General features: G+C 28.2%; 1 protein-coding gene across 2 annotated transcripts in view; it reads right to left on the bottom strand.

Annotated features, from left to right (window-relative positions):
• LOC100197582 (uncharacterized) overlaps positions 1–18,326 on the bottom strand; it is a 44,567-nt gene that overhangs the window by 18,122 nt on the left and 8,119 nt on the right. For both annotated transcript variants that reach the window (XM_065813607.1, XM_065813608.1), the window contains exons 8-15: positions 14,982–15,046; positions 14,093–14,232; positions 13,718–14,008; positions 5,363–5,659; positions 4,603–4,908; positions 3,375–3,832; positions 3,149–3,246; positions 2,193–2,349 (exon numbers count right to left, since the gene is read on the bottom strand). In XM_065813607.1, coding sequence (XP_065669679.1) covers positions 2,193–2,349; positions 3,149–3,246; positions 3,375–3,832; positions 4,603–4,908; positions 5,363–5,659; positions 13,718–14,008; positions 14,093–14,232; positions 14,982–15,046 — 1,812 coding nt within the window. The remainder of the gene's footprint in view (positions 1–2,192; positions 2,350–3,148; positions 3,247–3,374; positions 3,833–4,602; positions 4,909–5,362; positions 5,660–13,717; positions 14,009–14,092; positions 14,233–14,981; positions 15,047–18,326) is intronic.

Genomic DNA, 18,326 nt, shown 5'->3' with positions numbered 1-18,326 from the left:
CCAAATACAACAACTGTATGTAATCAACATAACAGCTACTTTGAATTAATAAAATGAATTTTTTCTTATCCTCCTTAACAAGAAGAAGTTTAGTATGTGAAGTAAACAGTAGTTATGTCAATTGCAGATATCTGCAATTGACATTACTACTGTTTACTTTACATATTAAATTTCTTCTTGTCATATGACTATCTAGTCATGTAACAGTTGTACATTTAAACTTTATTTTTATAACATAAGCTGGTCAACCTAGGTCAACCATGTCCAGCTATTAAACAAATAAGCAAATAAATTCCACAACATAAATGTTTCTGAAATGTTTTAATTAGATTTATAACTCAGCCTAAATTTAATGTAACATTTTATTCCGCAAAGCAAGTTTTTACTTTAAAAAATAAAAATATTTAAAGTTCATAAAATTTGAACGTTTAACAAAACAACACACAAATTACAACAGCAGCAACACAATAACTGATTACAACAGCAACATCACAACAACATGTTTAACAAAAACAACAACAACACATTACAACAATAACAACACAACAATATGTTTAAGAAAAACAACAATATATTAAAACAACAGCATATTTAACATATTACAACTACAACACAACAACACATTTGAGACTTTACAACAACAATACAATGAAAAGTTAGAGCAACAACACATTCAATACATTACAACAAAAACAACTTTAATAAATTACAACAACACATTTAATAAATTTTAAAAACAACACATTTAATATATTACAACAACAACACATTTAATACACTACAACAACAGCATATTTAATACATTACAACAATAACATATTAATACATTACAACAACAATATATTACAAAATATATTACAAAAACAAAACATTTAATACATTCCAACAACACATTTAATACATTGTTACAACAACACATTTAATACATTACAACAACGACACATTTAATACATTGCAATAACAACACATTTAATACATAATAACAACAACAATACATTTAATACATTATTACAACAACATATTTAACTTGTTACAACTACAATGTGTTTACTTTCGAGTCATTAATACGAGGAGGGGGGGGGGGGGTAGGAAGAAAAGGGAGGGGTAGAAATTTTAGTCCAGATCTAATAAACGAGGAGGTTTTAATAAAAAGGAAGGAGGAGGGGAGAGGTGGGGGGGGGGGTAATATTTTATGTTACAACATTAGTATTTTTTATGAAAAATCTCTAACATTTTTTACAAAACACGCATAAAACTATTTAATTTTAGCGTGGCTTGCAGTCAAATGCGCATTTTTTAACAGCTGTGTTATAATAATTAAATAGGATACATGCTGATATAATTTTTTCTTTGATGAGAAATAAACCAAAAGCTTGTTTTCGACAAATCGAGATTTAAATGGAAGGAGATTTTTAAAACCTGTTTACACTGAAAGTTTTTGCTTTTATCAGTAACTGAAATAATTATTTTCTAATTTTTAAGGCCAATTTTCACTTATTTTTTTGTTATTGTTGATAACAAGTAAAAATTAATAAACATTCAGGGAGGGAGAGGGTTAGGGGGTTGGGGAGTGGATAGGGGGTCTTTAATAAGCTTGGGGTGGCTGAGAAAATTTTCCAAAAATTAATAAACATCCCCCCTTTCTTATTAAAGGCTCCAGAGTAACACCATATTAAGTTTAATACTAAGTTAATATCAATAAAAATAATGATTATTAAAAAATGTTTTGAAAATACTTTTCAAATTATTATTTTTTATTATTTTAAAATACTATTTTCAAAACATAACTCATTTTATAAATTTAAAAAATATTTGTTTGCTTAAGTGGTGATTATTAAAAAATGTTTTGAATAAACTAAAACTGTTAAAAAAGTTCTAAAAGTAAAAAAAAAAAAAATCATTATATTTTTAGTTTTTAAAGAATCTGTTTAGACATAGACATTGCTAATAGCTTTTTTAATGACATCAGCTTTTGGTGGTTTGGTTTATTGTATTTATTTATAAATATTATTTATAAAATTTTTGTAACAAGGGTATAAAAAAAATATTAAAATATTATTTGATATAATTTTAAACTTTTTGAATTAACATTTGTTATTTTTTCAAGTCCAGTGCAGTGCTACCAGAAAATAGTAATGAAAAGTGGTCAATTCAAATTTTTTACATAAAAAAATTAAAAATCAAACTTTTACTTTTGTACCATACATAATGACGTCATCAACATTTGTGATGGATGTAAGATTAGTAACAATGTAACCAATGATTATACTGTTTAGAACTATTCCAACAATGAACCAAATCATTGAAATTATTCTTCCCAAAATAGATCGAGGAGCCAAATCTCCATAACTAGAAAGTGTGAATAAAACAAAATGGTAGATCAACATTATATAAAAGTGTTTAGAAAGAAGATCAGTTGCTTGTTAGGAACTCAAAACACATACTATCAGTAAATTTAGTATACTAAATTTACTGATAGCATGTGAAAATAAAATATTAGTTTTTACATGCTGTCAATATATTATTATGACAAACTTAAATTAGTTAAAAAATAATTTTTAATAGCCTTTTTTTATTGAAAAAGTTTTTTATATGAAAAAAAATAAATAAATAAATAGAAATGCATCAGCAAGAAAAAAAGAAGATCTAAACTAAAGAAAGGAGAAACTGTAATAAACAAGATGAGAAATTTTTATTTTTTACATTTTTTTATCATATTAGTTTATCTCCCATTATTATTTTATGTTTCCCAAGGTATACTAGGTAAACTAGGTATGGGATACCATGGTATACTAGGTAAACTAGGTATGGGATACCATGGATACCATGGTATGCTAAAAGTACTCTCTTTATTTTCTCCAGGTAAAAGTCTTCTTTTGAACATAAATATAGTTTAAACACCTTTTTCCAGGTAAAAGTAAATCTTCTTTTGAACATAAATATAGTTTAAACACCTTTCTCCAGGTAAAAGTAAATCTTCTTTTGAACATAAATATAGTTTAAACACCTTTCTCCAGGTAAAAGTAAATCTTCTTTTGAACATAAATATAGTTTAAACACCTTTATAAAATGATAATTGAAAAATTCCATTTGGAGAACATTTTAAGTTAAAACAACATCATATAAATATCCTTTAAAAAATGCTAACCCAACAGTTGTCATAGTGACTAATGCAAACCAAATGCCAGCCAAAGGTCCTTTCCGTACATTTCCAATTATAAATTGATCAGGATTTGAAAATTGATCCTAAAAAAAATATTCATTAAGCGCAAATTATGTTTGAAACCACATTTCAATATAGTGTCAAGCATATACTACATATAAATCCATAAATTGATGAACACATAAAAAAAAAATTATAAGAAAAAACTTACAACAAACCAAATCACCATACCAAAAGCTGATGCAAATAAAAAAGTGATTAACAATAATGGCCATACAGTAAAAATATTTATAGCAAGTCGTAAGATAGTTGATTCAATTGTGTTTTCATTCCGGACAACACCAGCGATTCCAGGAGAATTTACAAGTATAACAAATGTGCTGTTTGGTGAAAAACTTTGATCAGTTTTTCCATATATAGGAAAACTTAGATCAACATCACCTTTAATAGATGTTTTTAACTCAAACTCAGACTTTTTAATAGGATTCCCATGTTTTGACCTTCTAAAGTGCAGAGTAGAGTATTTATTGGAGTAGCTTTTGCATGTACCACATGAGAAAAAAAAAATTTCTTGTAACAAGGATATAAAAAGGCTATTGTCATTTGTAGAAGTAAAGGGTTCATTAATATACCAGTTAGCAAAAATGTTCTCTGGACATTTGCACGTTTCTATAGAAAAAAAAAACAATAAAAAAACAACAACAAGAATAATTAACAGATGTTTAACTTAAACATTTAAAGATAATTCAAAAAACATCATTTTTATTTTAATAAACAATATATTTTTTACTTAAATAATATAACTGTAAATATAAATTAAACAATTTTTTTTTTCTTTGGTTTATTTAGATTTTCAATTTAAATAATCTTAATTAGTTTGTTTAATTATGTATTTGTTTCGTTTATAATTTGATTTTTTCAGAAAATTCTTTTTCCATTTATTGTTTCCTTAAAAATACATTTTTTGTAAAGTGATAGAAAAGAATTTCTAATTAAACATTGAACAAGTAACTTTTTAAAATTCTTTTTTTTTTCACCATACCTTTTTGAAACTACAATAAAATATTAATTTTAAAGATTAATATGAGACTTTGATTTTTGCTACTGATATAAAAGTTTTTAACCAGAACCAAAGTTTATAAGCTGTCAAAAAAGTTTAGCGAGCTATGAATACTTAGGGAAGTTTATTAGGCTCTAAATTGTCAGGAAAATGATCAACTAATGCCAGATTAGCTTGTCAGGCCATAAATTGTTTTCATAACAGTGTGCTTAAAATTTACAGCAAACTTATTTATTGTTCTATATTAAACAAAAATAAGTTTTTAGAGTACTTTAAGAATGACTTTAAAAACAAAACCGTAACCTTGTAATTTTCTAAATAAATCAATTTTATTTACCACAGAAAATCAGCCTCAAGTTATAGCCAAAAAAATACTAACTTGCTTCAAACTCTTTGACTGGGCCATTCCCAAATGAGGTAAAAGCTGCAACGCTTAATACATAAGTGGCATAATTTAGAAGATTTTGTTCTTTATAATAACGCGTAAATGGATCAAAGTTTATAACTTTTCTTATCTTTTCTCCAATAACTTCTACTCCAAATTGAGAATGTAAGTAGTAAGTAAGTCGATACCCACGCAAAACTCCATTAATGTACTCTGCTGGAATAGGATCCCATGATACTGACCACCAATCAATTGATTGCATATCATTTATAACAATGTTTGGAACTAGGGCAGATGGAGCTAAATTATAAAATAAATATTCCAAGACATCTTCAAAATTCAAAACAAACATTGGTGGGTAGGAGGTTTTAGGTGTTGATACAAAACAAACATTGGTAGGTAGGAGGAGGAGGTTTTAGGTGTTGATACAAAACAAACATTGGTAGGTAGAAGGAGGAGGTTTTAGGTGTTGATACAAAACAAACATTGGTAGGTTGGAGGAGGAGGTTTTAGGTGTTGATACAAAACAAACATTGGTAGGTAGGAGGAGGAGGTTTTAGGTGTTGATACAAAACAAACATTGGTAGGTAGGAGGAGGAGGTTTTAGGTGTTGATACAAAACAAACATTGGTAGGTAGGAGGAGGAGGTTTTAGGTATTGATACAAAATAAGTAGAAGAACAAAAGAAAAAAATAATTCAATTTAAAATTTAAGATAAAAAAATAAAAATTAATAGTATCAATTAGTAGATTACCATCTTCTAAAGTTTTACACATAGAGTAAATTGACGGACCAGCACCAAATAAGTTGTAACCATAAACATCTACATAATACAGAGTAAAAGGTTTTAATGCTTTTAAAATGAATGCATTAAAACCATATTGTGCATCCACTGTGTTTAACGGATCATTCGACCAATAAACTTTATACCTTATTTTATAACCAAGTATTTTACCATTACGATATTGCTCTAAGATATCTGTCCATTCCACATATACCTCAGTTGACTTCACTGATTTCACAGTAATATTTGCTGGTTGCCTATCAGGAGCTTAAATCCAAAGTAAAAAAGAATTTAAAGACATTTAAGATATTTATTGCTTATGAGTGTACAGCCCTCTAAAGCTTAGGGAACTCTAAAAGAAAATGCTTTTCTTAAAGCAAAATATATTTAAAAAATAAAAAATATATTTAAATAATTAAAAGGTTTAAAATTTGTTTGATAGTTTTTAATTGCAGGTAAATAATAAATATATTTTTTGTTTTTGCTCCTACTTGTATGACTATTTTATTTGTATTTTTTAAAATGAATATAAAACATTGATGAAGTACTAATGTTTCAAAACAAATGGAATTTTTATCTAAAGTAAGTTTAGTTGTAAAATAGTGCTGTAATTTAATGTTGATTTCTAAACTGGGTTGAAAAAGATTTATTTACTTTATTTAGTTTACAAAAATGTAACTCCAGAAACAAGGTAGAATGCCCATAAATAGAAAATGTAAAATACAAATGTAATACAAACATCATCATTATAAATGTTCTGTCACTGCTTACAATCAGCCTAAAAATCTTCATAAGACTAATAGAAGGTGAGTGAAAAACAAGGTATAACAATCATAAACCTTCCTTCAAAAACAAAACGTAACATAAAACAACCTCCCTATCCAGCCCTATCCATATTTGGGATATAAAAATAAGTATAACATAACCACCACTTTTGTCTGGTCTATTTTAAAATCTCTACCCTCTTATTCAAATATTTCTAAAAAAATATGCCACTTTTGTCTAAGTGAAAACTTGCATTTATTTCTTACTCGAAACTGGAAAAACAATAAAATAAATCTGAATTCATATCAAAATGCCATCACAAAAACAAAAATTTACTAAAGATTACATAGCTACAAACCTAATTAACCAATAACATTCAATAATAGGGTTTTTTTTTATCAACAAATGTAAAAAATATTTATTTTGTTTATTTATTAAACCATACATGCAACACTTATTTTACCTTATTTTAAAACTTTAAATTTTTAATATATATATGTAAATTTCAAGTGTTTAATTAACATTCCAATTAAATTTAAATTACCTAAACAAAAATTTTTTCTATTTTATAAACTAATTACAATTATTTTTTTCTAATGATTGTGGAAACACATGAAACTCTTAGTAGCAAAACTATATTTTATTATCAATACTAATTATTTACTTATTCCTGGTACTGCAGTAATAGTAATATATTTATATAAATAGCTCTTGTGTAACTATCAAACACTCTTAATTTTATACAATATAGTATAGAAATTATTTATAAATTCAAAACATCTGTGATGGAAACACATTAAACAAACACGTGTTGTGTGGATGATTGCATAGTTATTAACCAAGAAAAAATCTAATATACTCTTTAAACATCTTACATGTGTAACTCAATTATCTTAAAGTATGAGGACAATATCACTTGCTAACTTTATTGGTAGACAGCTAGTCAAAACAAAAGATTACTACACATTTAGAGATGCCTATCGCAACCGCTCATGATATCATTCAGCGCAAATCAATATATGATATCAATTCTGGAAAATCCTCTGGAAAACCAATAATTACTTCTCTAAAAACCAAACATGCTACTTTGCTGTGAAGGACATGCAGATTTGATGTTCAAAAATTATTTATCTGCCTCCTAGAATAAATATTAATGCCCACACAGTTCAAAGACATCTTGTCAAGGACTTTAATCATGAGCTGCATTAAAACCATGCTTTATCAGAAAAATATTCCTTATTGCCTCAATTTTTTTAAAGAACACAAAGATTGGACTGTTAAAATGTATCAAAATGTTATGTTGTCAGACAAAGGGCAAGTTAAACCACTTGTAGCAGACAAAGTCAATGCTCACTGGTCAATAAACTCAAGCTTTAATATTGCACCTTCAGTTAAGAATGTCTAGCAATTATAATTTTAAATGCAATCACTGCCAACAGTGGTGGTGGTTTACACCTTTTACAAATAAGCGAGAATAAAAAACCTGCAAATTATTCATAAATTTTATAGTAAAATGTGCAAATATACAACCTTTTAATGCACAACAGGGAAACTGTCATCAGCCACAAATTATCAGAACATGAATCCAATAAAATGTTCTTGCCCTATGCCAAGCAATTAAATTGATTTAAATCCTATCAAAAACTGTTAAGTAAAATAAAAAACAGAAGTTTCTAAAAAATAATGCTAATCTCAAAAGCAAATCTAACAAAAGCTATAACAAAAGCATGTTACCAAAAAATAATGCCCAAATATGGTGTTTTTTTCTACCTTTTTTGAATAAGAAATTTTTCTAGTAATAAATGCATTAACTATACCATACAAAAACAGTTTTTGACTAAAAATATTAGGTGTCTTTTTTTTAGTATATTATATATATATATATATATATATATATATATATATACATATATATATATATATATATATATATATATATATATATAGATATATTATATATATATATAAATATTATATATAAATAAAAATATTATATATATACATAAATATATATATAAACATATTACATATATATACATATATTAATATATATATATATATATATATATATATATATATATATATATATATATATATATATATATATATATATATAAACTCAGTTTTATGGTTCTGAGACCGGCTGGTAGTCAGGTTTCCCGAACTCTGTGGTAGCTCTCAGAGAGGCTGATTTCATCAACAGCTGAAAAATATCAAAGTATTAACAGTGCTATACTGCGCATGGATGGTGTCTCTGTTCGTACTTTTGGTGTTCATTGTTGAGGCTACATTCGGAGCCCTTTATTATGGCTTAGAGTTTATTAATATTAATGAGAATAAATAGTAAAGTCTTATCTTGTGATCTTGGTGTTGATGGTTATCTTCCTTTAATTCGTAAAGACTCCAATAGTCACATGCTTGGCCTGGGCATTTACATTCGTAAGAATTCAGCTATTTATTGGAAAACTAGGTTTCAATCTACAGACTATTCTTTTATGTGCTTATGTTTAGCACCACATCACACTATCCCCTTTCTCTTTGTTCTATATCGCTCTCCTTCATCTCAAGACTGCACTCTTTTTGATGCTATTTCTGACCAAATTGACCAAGCCCTGTCTCTTTATCCATCAGCCAATATTGTTGTTATTGGTGACAGACAAATATACTTTTTACATACTTTCGTTGATTCAGGCTGGCATAGAATCTTTTATTCCCTCTCGACAATTCCAATTCAAGCCTCACTCTTCTCTATGGTTTTCCTCACATTGTGTTGCTGCGATTTCCAAACGAAACCACTACTTCCATATCTATCAGCAAAACATTTCTCCAGAAAACAGACATCTATTTATTACTGCTAAAAACCATTGTAAAAAGTTTTGTCTAACGCCAAAGTCCGCTATTTTCAGGTCATGAAATCTCATATTTCATCTCAAAAATTAGGCTCTTGTGACTTCTGAAGAATCTTAAACAGTATCAATAAGGTTCAGACTTTGTTACCTTACCTAAAGTCAAAGCTGAATTGTTTGCTAAGAACTTTTCATCAATATCATCTCTTGATTTCACTAGTTGGGTTTTACCTGATAAAGCCGACAAATAGATTGATTTATTGCTTGACATTCGTATCACTGCACCTTCTGTATCTTAAGTGATTTCCATATACCTGTTATAACATACCTATTATAGTCTTGCAGAAGTGTTCTCCAGAGCTGTCGTCTATACTTTCAAAATTATTCAACAAATGCTTATCAAAGTCTTGTTTTCCAGCCTGCTTGAAAGTGGCATTTGTTATCCCTATTTTCAAAAATTCTAGAGAGCGATCTGACTTGTCTAACTACTGTCCCATTAGTCTTCTTCCTATTATAAGCAAGGTTTTTGAATCTTTACTTAACAAACACTTAATCTCTTATCTTGAATCTAATAACTAACTTTCTGATCATTAACATGGACTTTGGTCTTCTCGTTCTACAGCTGATTTACTAACAGTAATAACTGATAGGTTTTATCGTGCATTAGATAAAGGTGGAGAGGTTAAGGCTATTGCTCTTGACATTTCTAAAGCTTTTGATAAAGTTTGGCATGCTGGTCTTTTCCATAAGCTTTCTTCTTACAGTGTATCTGGTAGCATCTTTAAGATTATTGAATTCTTCCTTTTCAATGGTATTATAAAAGTTGTCCTCGATGGACAGCACTCTTCTTCATATCTGGTAACTTCAGGGATTCTTCAAGGTTCAATCCTTGGCCCTATACTCTTTTTAATTTACATTAATGATCTTCCAGATATTCTCACATCTAAGGTGGCATTGTTTGCTGATGATACTACCATCTGTTCTTGACTTGATAAGAAACCAACACTCTCTGATTACTTGGAGGGGGAATTAGAGCTTGAAAAGGATCTCACTTCTGCCTCAGCATGGAGCTCACGGTGGCTGGTGAACTTTAGTTCTAATAAAACTCAATTTTTTAGCTAATTGTTATTGCAATAATTAAGGTCTTTCTATACGGTAATGTACTCGTTGAATCATCTATCTTTCATCTTCTAGGATTAACTCTTACTTCTGATCTTTCTTGGATACCATATATCAAATCCATTGCAAAATTAGCATCTGCTAAGGTTGCATCTCTTTATTGTGCTCAACACTTTCTTTCTCCGTATTCTATTCATTATATCTATAAATCTCAAATCTGTCCTTGTATGGTATACTGTTGCCATATCTGGGGGGTGGGGGGGTGGGGGGATCTTCTAATAATATCCTTTCTCTTTTAGAAAGGGTGCAAAAACGCATTGTAAACATAGTTGGAGCTGGTCTTGCAGCCAACCACCAACCATTATCACATTGTTGTAATGTTGCTTCTCTTTCTCTTTTCTACAAATACCATAATAGACACTGCTCTAAAGAGCTAGTGTCTTGCGAGCCATCTACTTAAAATCATTCTTGTGTTACTCGTTATTTTATTAAGTCTCATCTTTTTTCTGTGACTGTTCCTAAGTGCTCCAAAAATCTTATTCCTCTAGTTTTTTTCCTCGAACATCAGTTTTTTGGAATTTGCTTCCTTCATCTTGCTTTCCTAATTCATATAATTTGCAATCTTTTAAGTTGTCTATCAATCGTTATCTTTCTCTGCAATCTTTATCTTTTCTTTTCCAGTAACTTCCAACTCTAATAGTGATTGCTTGCAGCCTTGTTGGAAGCGAAGATGTTTAAAAATATATATATACATAAAATAAAACCCGATAAAATATAAAGTTACAGTGGTCAATATTCATCATCACCAAAACAACAAACAACATAAACATAAGAAAAAAAGAAAAACTAAAAATAACTGTCTAATAACCTATCAAGTTTTGCAAGAAGAAATTTGCTTTTATGTCTACATTTAGATGCTAATTCATTACTTTTGTTTTTTAAGTTATCATTGGTGGAAGATCTTATGACAAACTTTTCATAAAGATATAAGTTTTATTGTGGGATTGTACGATCTGCAATGTTTTACAATATTCTGTTCAATTATCTGGTTTTCTCCACTTTCTTTAAACCTCCATAAATCCTTAGACAATTCAGTATTGTTTTTATATTTTTCGATATTAAAAGATTTTGTATGGTTAGCATATCTAGGTTTGAATCCAGTTTCACTAACTCCAAAATACACTTTTTCATTCCCATCCAGAATGCCTGGGTATAGAGTGGCTTGATACTCTATGTTATTTACAAGGCACTGTTGATTTAAAGGGCACTTGCTTTTAATAACACATATGCAATGTTTATTAGAATCTGAAGTGTTGTTTTTGATTACATGATGGTTATGAGAGCTGAGGATTGATTTGATATTTGGGATACAACTCTAACTCACCTTTAGAGTATTTCTACTGAAAATCTTGTATTATTTATGGTCTGGGAAGTGTTTGTCTATTAAATCCAAAAAGAGTTTAACAATTTTGATGGAAACAATTTTACTATATAGTGAGTTAAACCAGATTATATTGTACTTACAATTTTTTAATCGAGGTTGGATAAGTTTCAGAATATAATTAAGTTTAAATTTGTAACCAGACTTTTTGTTGCATCCTGATACAAATGGGTAGTGTTTCAAAAAAAATGTTTATTAGATGAATTAGCTGACAGCCTTAACTCTATAGAACAAAAAAGTTGCTTTAAAATGCTAAGAGGGTGATTGGAATCAACATGAATATAACCTACTTCATCATTTGGTTTACAAAATGGTTTAAAAGGTTGGTCATTGAGGTTAAGTGTCACGTCAAGGAAGTTCACAACTTTGATGTTACATTCTATAGAGATAGAAAGATTGTTATTTTTAAAAATTTAATTATGCTTTTTTATTATATCCATGAGGTGGTCACTAGCATTTTTAAAAACTGCTAACCCATTGTCTTGGTGTAAGCCAAAATCTGTTTAGTTATAATGCTGAGATAGCCGGAAAAAAAACAAACTCTGATAAGCTCACATACCATAGCGCTGTCAAAAGCGTTGTGGTATGTAAGCTTATCAGAGTTTTTCTATTTTTATTAATGGTATTTTTATTGGCTTGTATATATGTTTTTTTGACCAACATACATATTCTTCTGACATCGTTAACTAGATTGTACTGAAAAGCAACTTTTATTTTACGAAAATTTAAAGATTTAATATGATTTAAATCATTTTTATAGCAAATCAAATCTTTAACTTGCTGAAGAAATTAATCTGTATTGTTGCTACAATTTAAAAAAATAAAATCCTTGTTATAGCTCTGCAGATTTCTATTGTTGAGGAAAATTGCCTTCCATCTCATCCTTTTTTTAAGCTCTTCTGTTTTTTTGAATAGGGTTAATTTATAGGTTTTTTCCGATGGTATAGGAAAGTGCTCAACTGTTGGAGATAACAGTTGATATTTTGTATTTGCAAATAAAAACTCTTGTACATATAAGAGTGCTTAAAATAAAATAAATAAATAGGATTTATTTATATTATTTAATAGAGCATTATATCTATAGGTAATATTATATTTTATATTATATTATTATATTATGGAGTTTTTGTATTTTATTTTGCATATACAAAATATCATATAATATAACAGCCTTTTTTGAGGTTCTTACAAAAAAATCTTAGAAAACTCCAACATACTCAAAATAGCTTATCTCATATCATCTCTCATTCTCCTTTCCATTTAAAATTAGAAAAATTGATACAACCACTTCATTGGTTACCAATCCATCAAAGAATATTTTATAAGATATCAGTTATGAAACACATATGAAACTTTATTAACCAAATCTCCTGCATGTCTATTCAAACTCCTAGAAACCTAAATTTCAAAACAAAACACAAGATCATAAGACAGTTGCCAACTTAATTGTCACCTATCAAAAACCTCCCAAGGCTCAAAATCTTTCTACATGACAGCACCTTGTATTTTGAATGGTTTACTTAAAAACACGTGTAACTTAACCACTTTTGGACTCATTCAAAAAAAGAGTAAAATAAACCCTTTTTGTAGACGCTTTTTTGAACTGATTTAAATATGTATATATAAATAAATATATGAATAAATAAATAAATATATATACGTATATTTATATACAAATAAATATATGAAAAAATAAATATATATATATCTGATATGCTCTATAGAAGATGTATATATCTACTATAGAGTTTATAGATATGGATTTGCTGTCAAATTAAAAGTGTTTCAAAGTAAAACAATCATATAAAAATATTTTCACCAAAGTATTAGATATCATTTGTTTAACAGATGTTTACATGACAAAATTAAAGTTGTTTATTTTCATGATGATGATTATTTTTCATTAACAATCAACTGACTACTATATATAAAAAATGGCAAGCTACAAATTATTATAATAATTTATATTAAAAACTTTTGAAAGAAAGTTTTTTTCCAGAAGTTTGCAAGATTGCATAAAAATGTCCTGTATAAACTCCAATTACAGTGTGTTGTAACATTATTTGTTACAACACACTGTATCATAAACTATTTTTGTTTTAATATTATTAATTTTAAATGTTAAAAAAAAATTACTGTTAAAATGTTAAAAACCTTTTCCGGGAGCTTCAAAATAAAATACTTCACTTGGAAGACTATTTCCATTGGGCATCGCAACCAACATATAAGCTTTGTATTGATGCATTGAAGCAAGATTATTCAAAAACAACTCACGATTATTTGAGGATACTCCTTTCCATTCCCAGGAAGATTTTTCTAATGTTTGATCTTTTAAATAAATATACAACCATAATAATGTGCTTTTACATTTGTTTCGAAACCATGTCACCAATACAGCACTTCCATTATATGTAACAGAAATATTGTATGGAGGTGGGCAGTTAACTAAAGTTTAGACTTGATATTTCAGAGACATACATGCTAAAATAAACATGCAATTCTAATTCAAAAGTAAAAAAAGCAAGTTACCATCTAATGAAGAGAAATAAGTATTACTAATAGCTACATTCATTAATTTTCCATTTGAATTAACGCCATCAAGGTATTCAACCATTTGACCATATAAAAAATCAAACAATAGCATATATTCCACAATAACACTACCTGACCTAAAAAAGCAACATTATAGGCATAGTGTCATTTCTATAATCTAATTTGTTAAATTCTACTAAAATATAAACAACTATTGGATTGCATTTTTACATAAATAAATAGATTGCTGGTAAAGTAATAACAACAAATGCATAAATATATTAGGTAAACTACAAAAGTAAGTTAGGCATGAAATGTTTCTTTAATATCAATGGTTATATATGATATTTTATAACTATAAAATTTCTGATTAGAAATAGAACACTTTAATAGAAACTTGATTGCTATCAACTGTTGTGTGTTTTTTAAATTAGAGTCATAAATAAATGTAAAAACAACAAACATAAAACAGAGATTTCAAAAAAAACTTTGTCGGCATTATTGCTATAAGACAAAAGTAAAAATTAACTAAAATGTTTTTGAAAAAGTAAAAATTATTTAAATTTAAATTATAAAACCCATTAAAATTGTTTCTTTAACTTTATCTTTAATTCTTTAACTGTAGTGCCTCCTTAGACTTGGAAAGTTAAGTGAGCAAAAAAAAATTATATCGCATTTTGTTACTATCCAGGTAATCCCACAATGCAAGATTTTACAAAAGAAGTTATAATAAATATCATGTATTACATTTAAAGTTATTTAGTACATTGTTAATTCAATATATATAATATAATAATATCGTTGATTTAAAAAATTATTATTTGTATATTATTATTGTTAAACATTTACTTTTGTTAAACAACTATGAATTTTGTTTGTTTAATACCTTATTTTATTTATCACCACATCATTTAAACCTTCCAAATTGTTTTGACGAAAGTATTCTTTAACCTATTAAAAAAAAGTTTTATTTAAGTAAATGATAGATTGAAATGATAATAAAAATTATGAAAACAGATAAAAAAATATTTAAAAAGTACACTAAGCTTCATTGTCAAAAAACCTGTTAGGAAAAAAAAAATGAAAAAAAGTTTTTTTACTGTACTTATAAAAATGCAAAAAATGTTGTAAGGGAGGGTTTTGTTAGGAATAGAATATATCATATAGTAAGAAATAATAATTTAAAAAAATTCAATTTTCTTAGAAAAATGAATCAGGTTTGTAAGAATTGTGGTGTTTTTCTGCTGATATGGAAGATAAAATGTTCTTTGTCTTCCATATCAGCAGAGTAATAAATTAGTTTATCACCTCCAATTTTGCCTTATCCCAGAGGTCTGTATAAATTATTGATACAAAACTGTATATGTATATACATACATATATACAGACATATATATATATATATATATATATATATATATATATATATATATATATATATATATATATATATATATTAGGGTGGTCCTTATTTATAAGGAAAATTTTTTTTTTCGAATTGTTTTGAAATTATTTGCCAGAATGTACCTTTATATAAGACATAAAAATATATCAAATTTCAGCTCAATCGGTTAATATTAACACGTGCCGCATCGACGCTGAAGTTGTGAGATTCAATGTAAGGCAGTTACCTATAAGAACGACAATGTACGCTCGACTGTAAACATAAAATTACGCTTTTTTTTTTAAATTTCAGTATAAAAACATACTAATTAAAATGAAAACGTAAAATAAAGATATAGTTAATCCTAATACTATACTTTTTATTTATTGAAATGATACATCCACTTCAGATACATATTTTGGATTAAAGTAAGCCTCCTTTTGTGGCGACTGGGAACTCTCTCCGGTACTCCTGAACAACCTGAATAAAATAAAAATAATATTGAATGTGTTTTCTAAACTTAGCCTAAAGAATGTGTTCAAGAAAAAAATAACAAAAAATTAAATTTGTTTATACATACATGTATCAAAAATTGTTTTTGATGCTCATTTTTCGTTATTTTTTCATTGTAATCCTCAATCAACTTCACTCCTCTTTCTGCAATATCATTTGTACTTTTTAAGGTTGAAATGATATTTTTTCCTGTGCAATAATCCTCTCTGTTTTCCCAATTCAGCGGATCGCCCTGAAGAAATTCAACACAAATACCGAATCGTTTAAATAACTAAAGTGAATTGGCGGACAATAATTCAGTTGGTAGATCTTTTTGAACAAAATTTTGGACATCTCGGATTTGCAACGATAGTTTTTTCTCAATGACTTCTGTCTCTTCATTTTCTTCTTCTTTTTCATTCACAGTCTCTATGTTTTTACTTGCACATTCCATAATTTTTTGAGCCATTCTAATTTTTTCAACTCTCTCAATTCTATCGTCAAATATTGCCATGGCAGCACACTCTTCACTTAGATACCATAAATGGTTTAAAAATTTTGTTATTGCAATGGTTGCAATGTTTTCATTAATATTTTTAAATTTAACCAATTTTCTCAAAAAATATATATCATTTAGGGGAGCTCCTGTAGTATTTGTTGCTAAAAACCAGGCCTCTACATAACAGTATACAACGAAAACCCAAATTTCTGCATTCAGTTTTGAATTATCCTTTCTCATTTTCATTTGATTGCGAAATAAAAAGTTTTAAACAATAAATCGCTTTAGACATCCATCTCGCTAAATGATATGCACCGGGGGCCCTAAAACTCACATTTGTTTTATCTCCCAAAAAAATGAGCATCAATTGCAAAAACTCTTTGTAGTCATCACGTGGTTGCTCTTCTGCAAGTTTCTGTTTCACAAAATAAATAATTTCAGGCGCTACATCTTTCAGTGCATTATAAACGGCTTCATCGCTGGTATAATCTAAAAATTTCATTTTATCAATATTCTTCCAGTTTTCTTTCAGTGCTTTGAATTGAGTAATTTCAGGGCCGGATGCTACAATTGCTTTTGTCCTCGTGAGTACACCAGCCAAAATGACCTCAAATATATGGTGTCGGCATGGAAGCCACAAAATATCTCGCCCTAACCTTTGTTGAAGCAGATTTGCAGCTCCTTTTATACGTCCAGTGTTTGATGCTGTAGTATCAAAACAAAAGGCTTGAGTTTTTTCGGTTAAATTCCATTCATCAGTGATATGGAACACAGCAGAGCAAACTTCCGATCCTCCTGATAATGCAATTCCAGGTACTCCTAATAATTGTTCAAAATCAAAACCAACCGCGATCACAGGAAGCCGATCAATTTTCTCATTTTTTGTGATATCAGGCAATAATTTGGAATCCCAATGCACTTCAATAAAATTTGCATCATTTCCTACTGATTTTATTGATGAAAATTTTATTTTCTGCAAAATCTCTCTATTTCATTTGATAGACGATCTATTGAGAACAAACTCGGTGATATCTATATTAAGAGGTTCTAGGACGGCAGAAATAATATGCATTGCATCCCTGTCACTCACTTTACATTTGTCCAAGGCAGCGGCCAGGCAAGGTGTCATTAACGTATTTCGTCCTCTCTTGTTTGAAGATGGACCCTGTTCAGATTCCGATATTAAATATGTGTCATCTTCACTGTTGTCTTGATTTATCACTTTTTTCTGTGAATCTTCGTTTTCTTTATCTTCCATTTCAAAATATGCAATCGAACAACTAGAATTTTCCAACAAATCTTCTTTTCTTTTCAACTCTGCAGCTGTGCCTTCTTCTTTCCGCTTTTCCTTATGTAATAATTTGATATCTACTCCCAACATACAACCTACTCTACCTTTCTCCCTTTGCTTAATTAAAAATTCTCTATCTTCGGCGATTTTAATCTCATTTAAGGCATTTAAGGTGGCAATATCGAAAAGGTTGTCTAAATCTTCTTTAAAATCATTTTCTTTTTCTCTCTGCCGTTCAGTATTTCTATTTTTAGATTTTTCTAAATTTCTGACATTATCGTACAAAGATTTTAATTTTGAAATACAGTTTGAATGGTTTTGAACTGGGGTTCTTGCTTTTTTCCAAAAAACGACCACTTCATCAATAACTAAAGCACTGCTGTCATTAAGATTTAAATTTACCACTCTCATGTTATAAAAAAGTACACTCAAAACATCTCGTTTATATGGTAATTTACTACCGCAGATTTGATTTTTCATCACTCCAATTAGATAAATATTTTTCCGAAAAGTGGACATTTTAGCACTTTTATCAATTACTTATATAGCACGTCTTTTCTTATGC

This window comes from Hydra vulgaris, chromosome 12, assembly GCF_038396675.1.
Source record: "Hydra vulgaris chromosome 12, alternate assembly HydraT2T_AEP".
Lineage (NCBI taxonomy): Eukaryota > Metazoa > Cnidaria > Hydrozoa > Anthoathecata > Hydridae > Hydra > Hydra vulgaris.
Note: the sequence above shows the minus strand (reverse complement) of the source record. Positions and strands in the feature narration are given on the sequence as shown.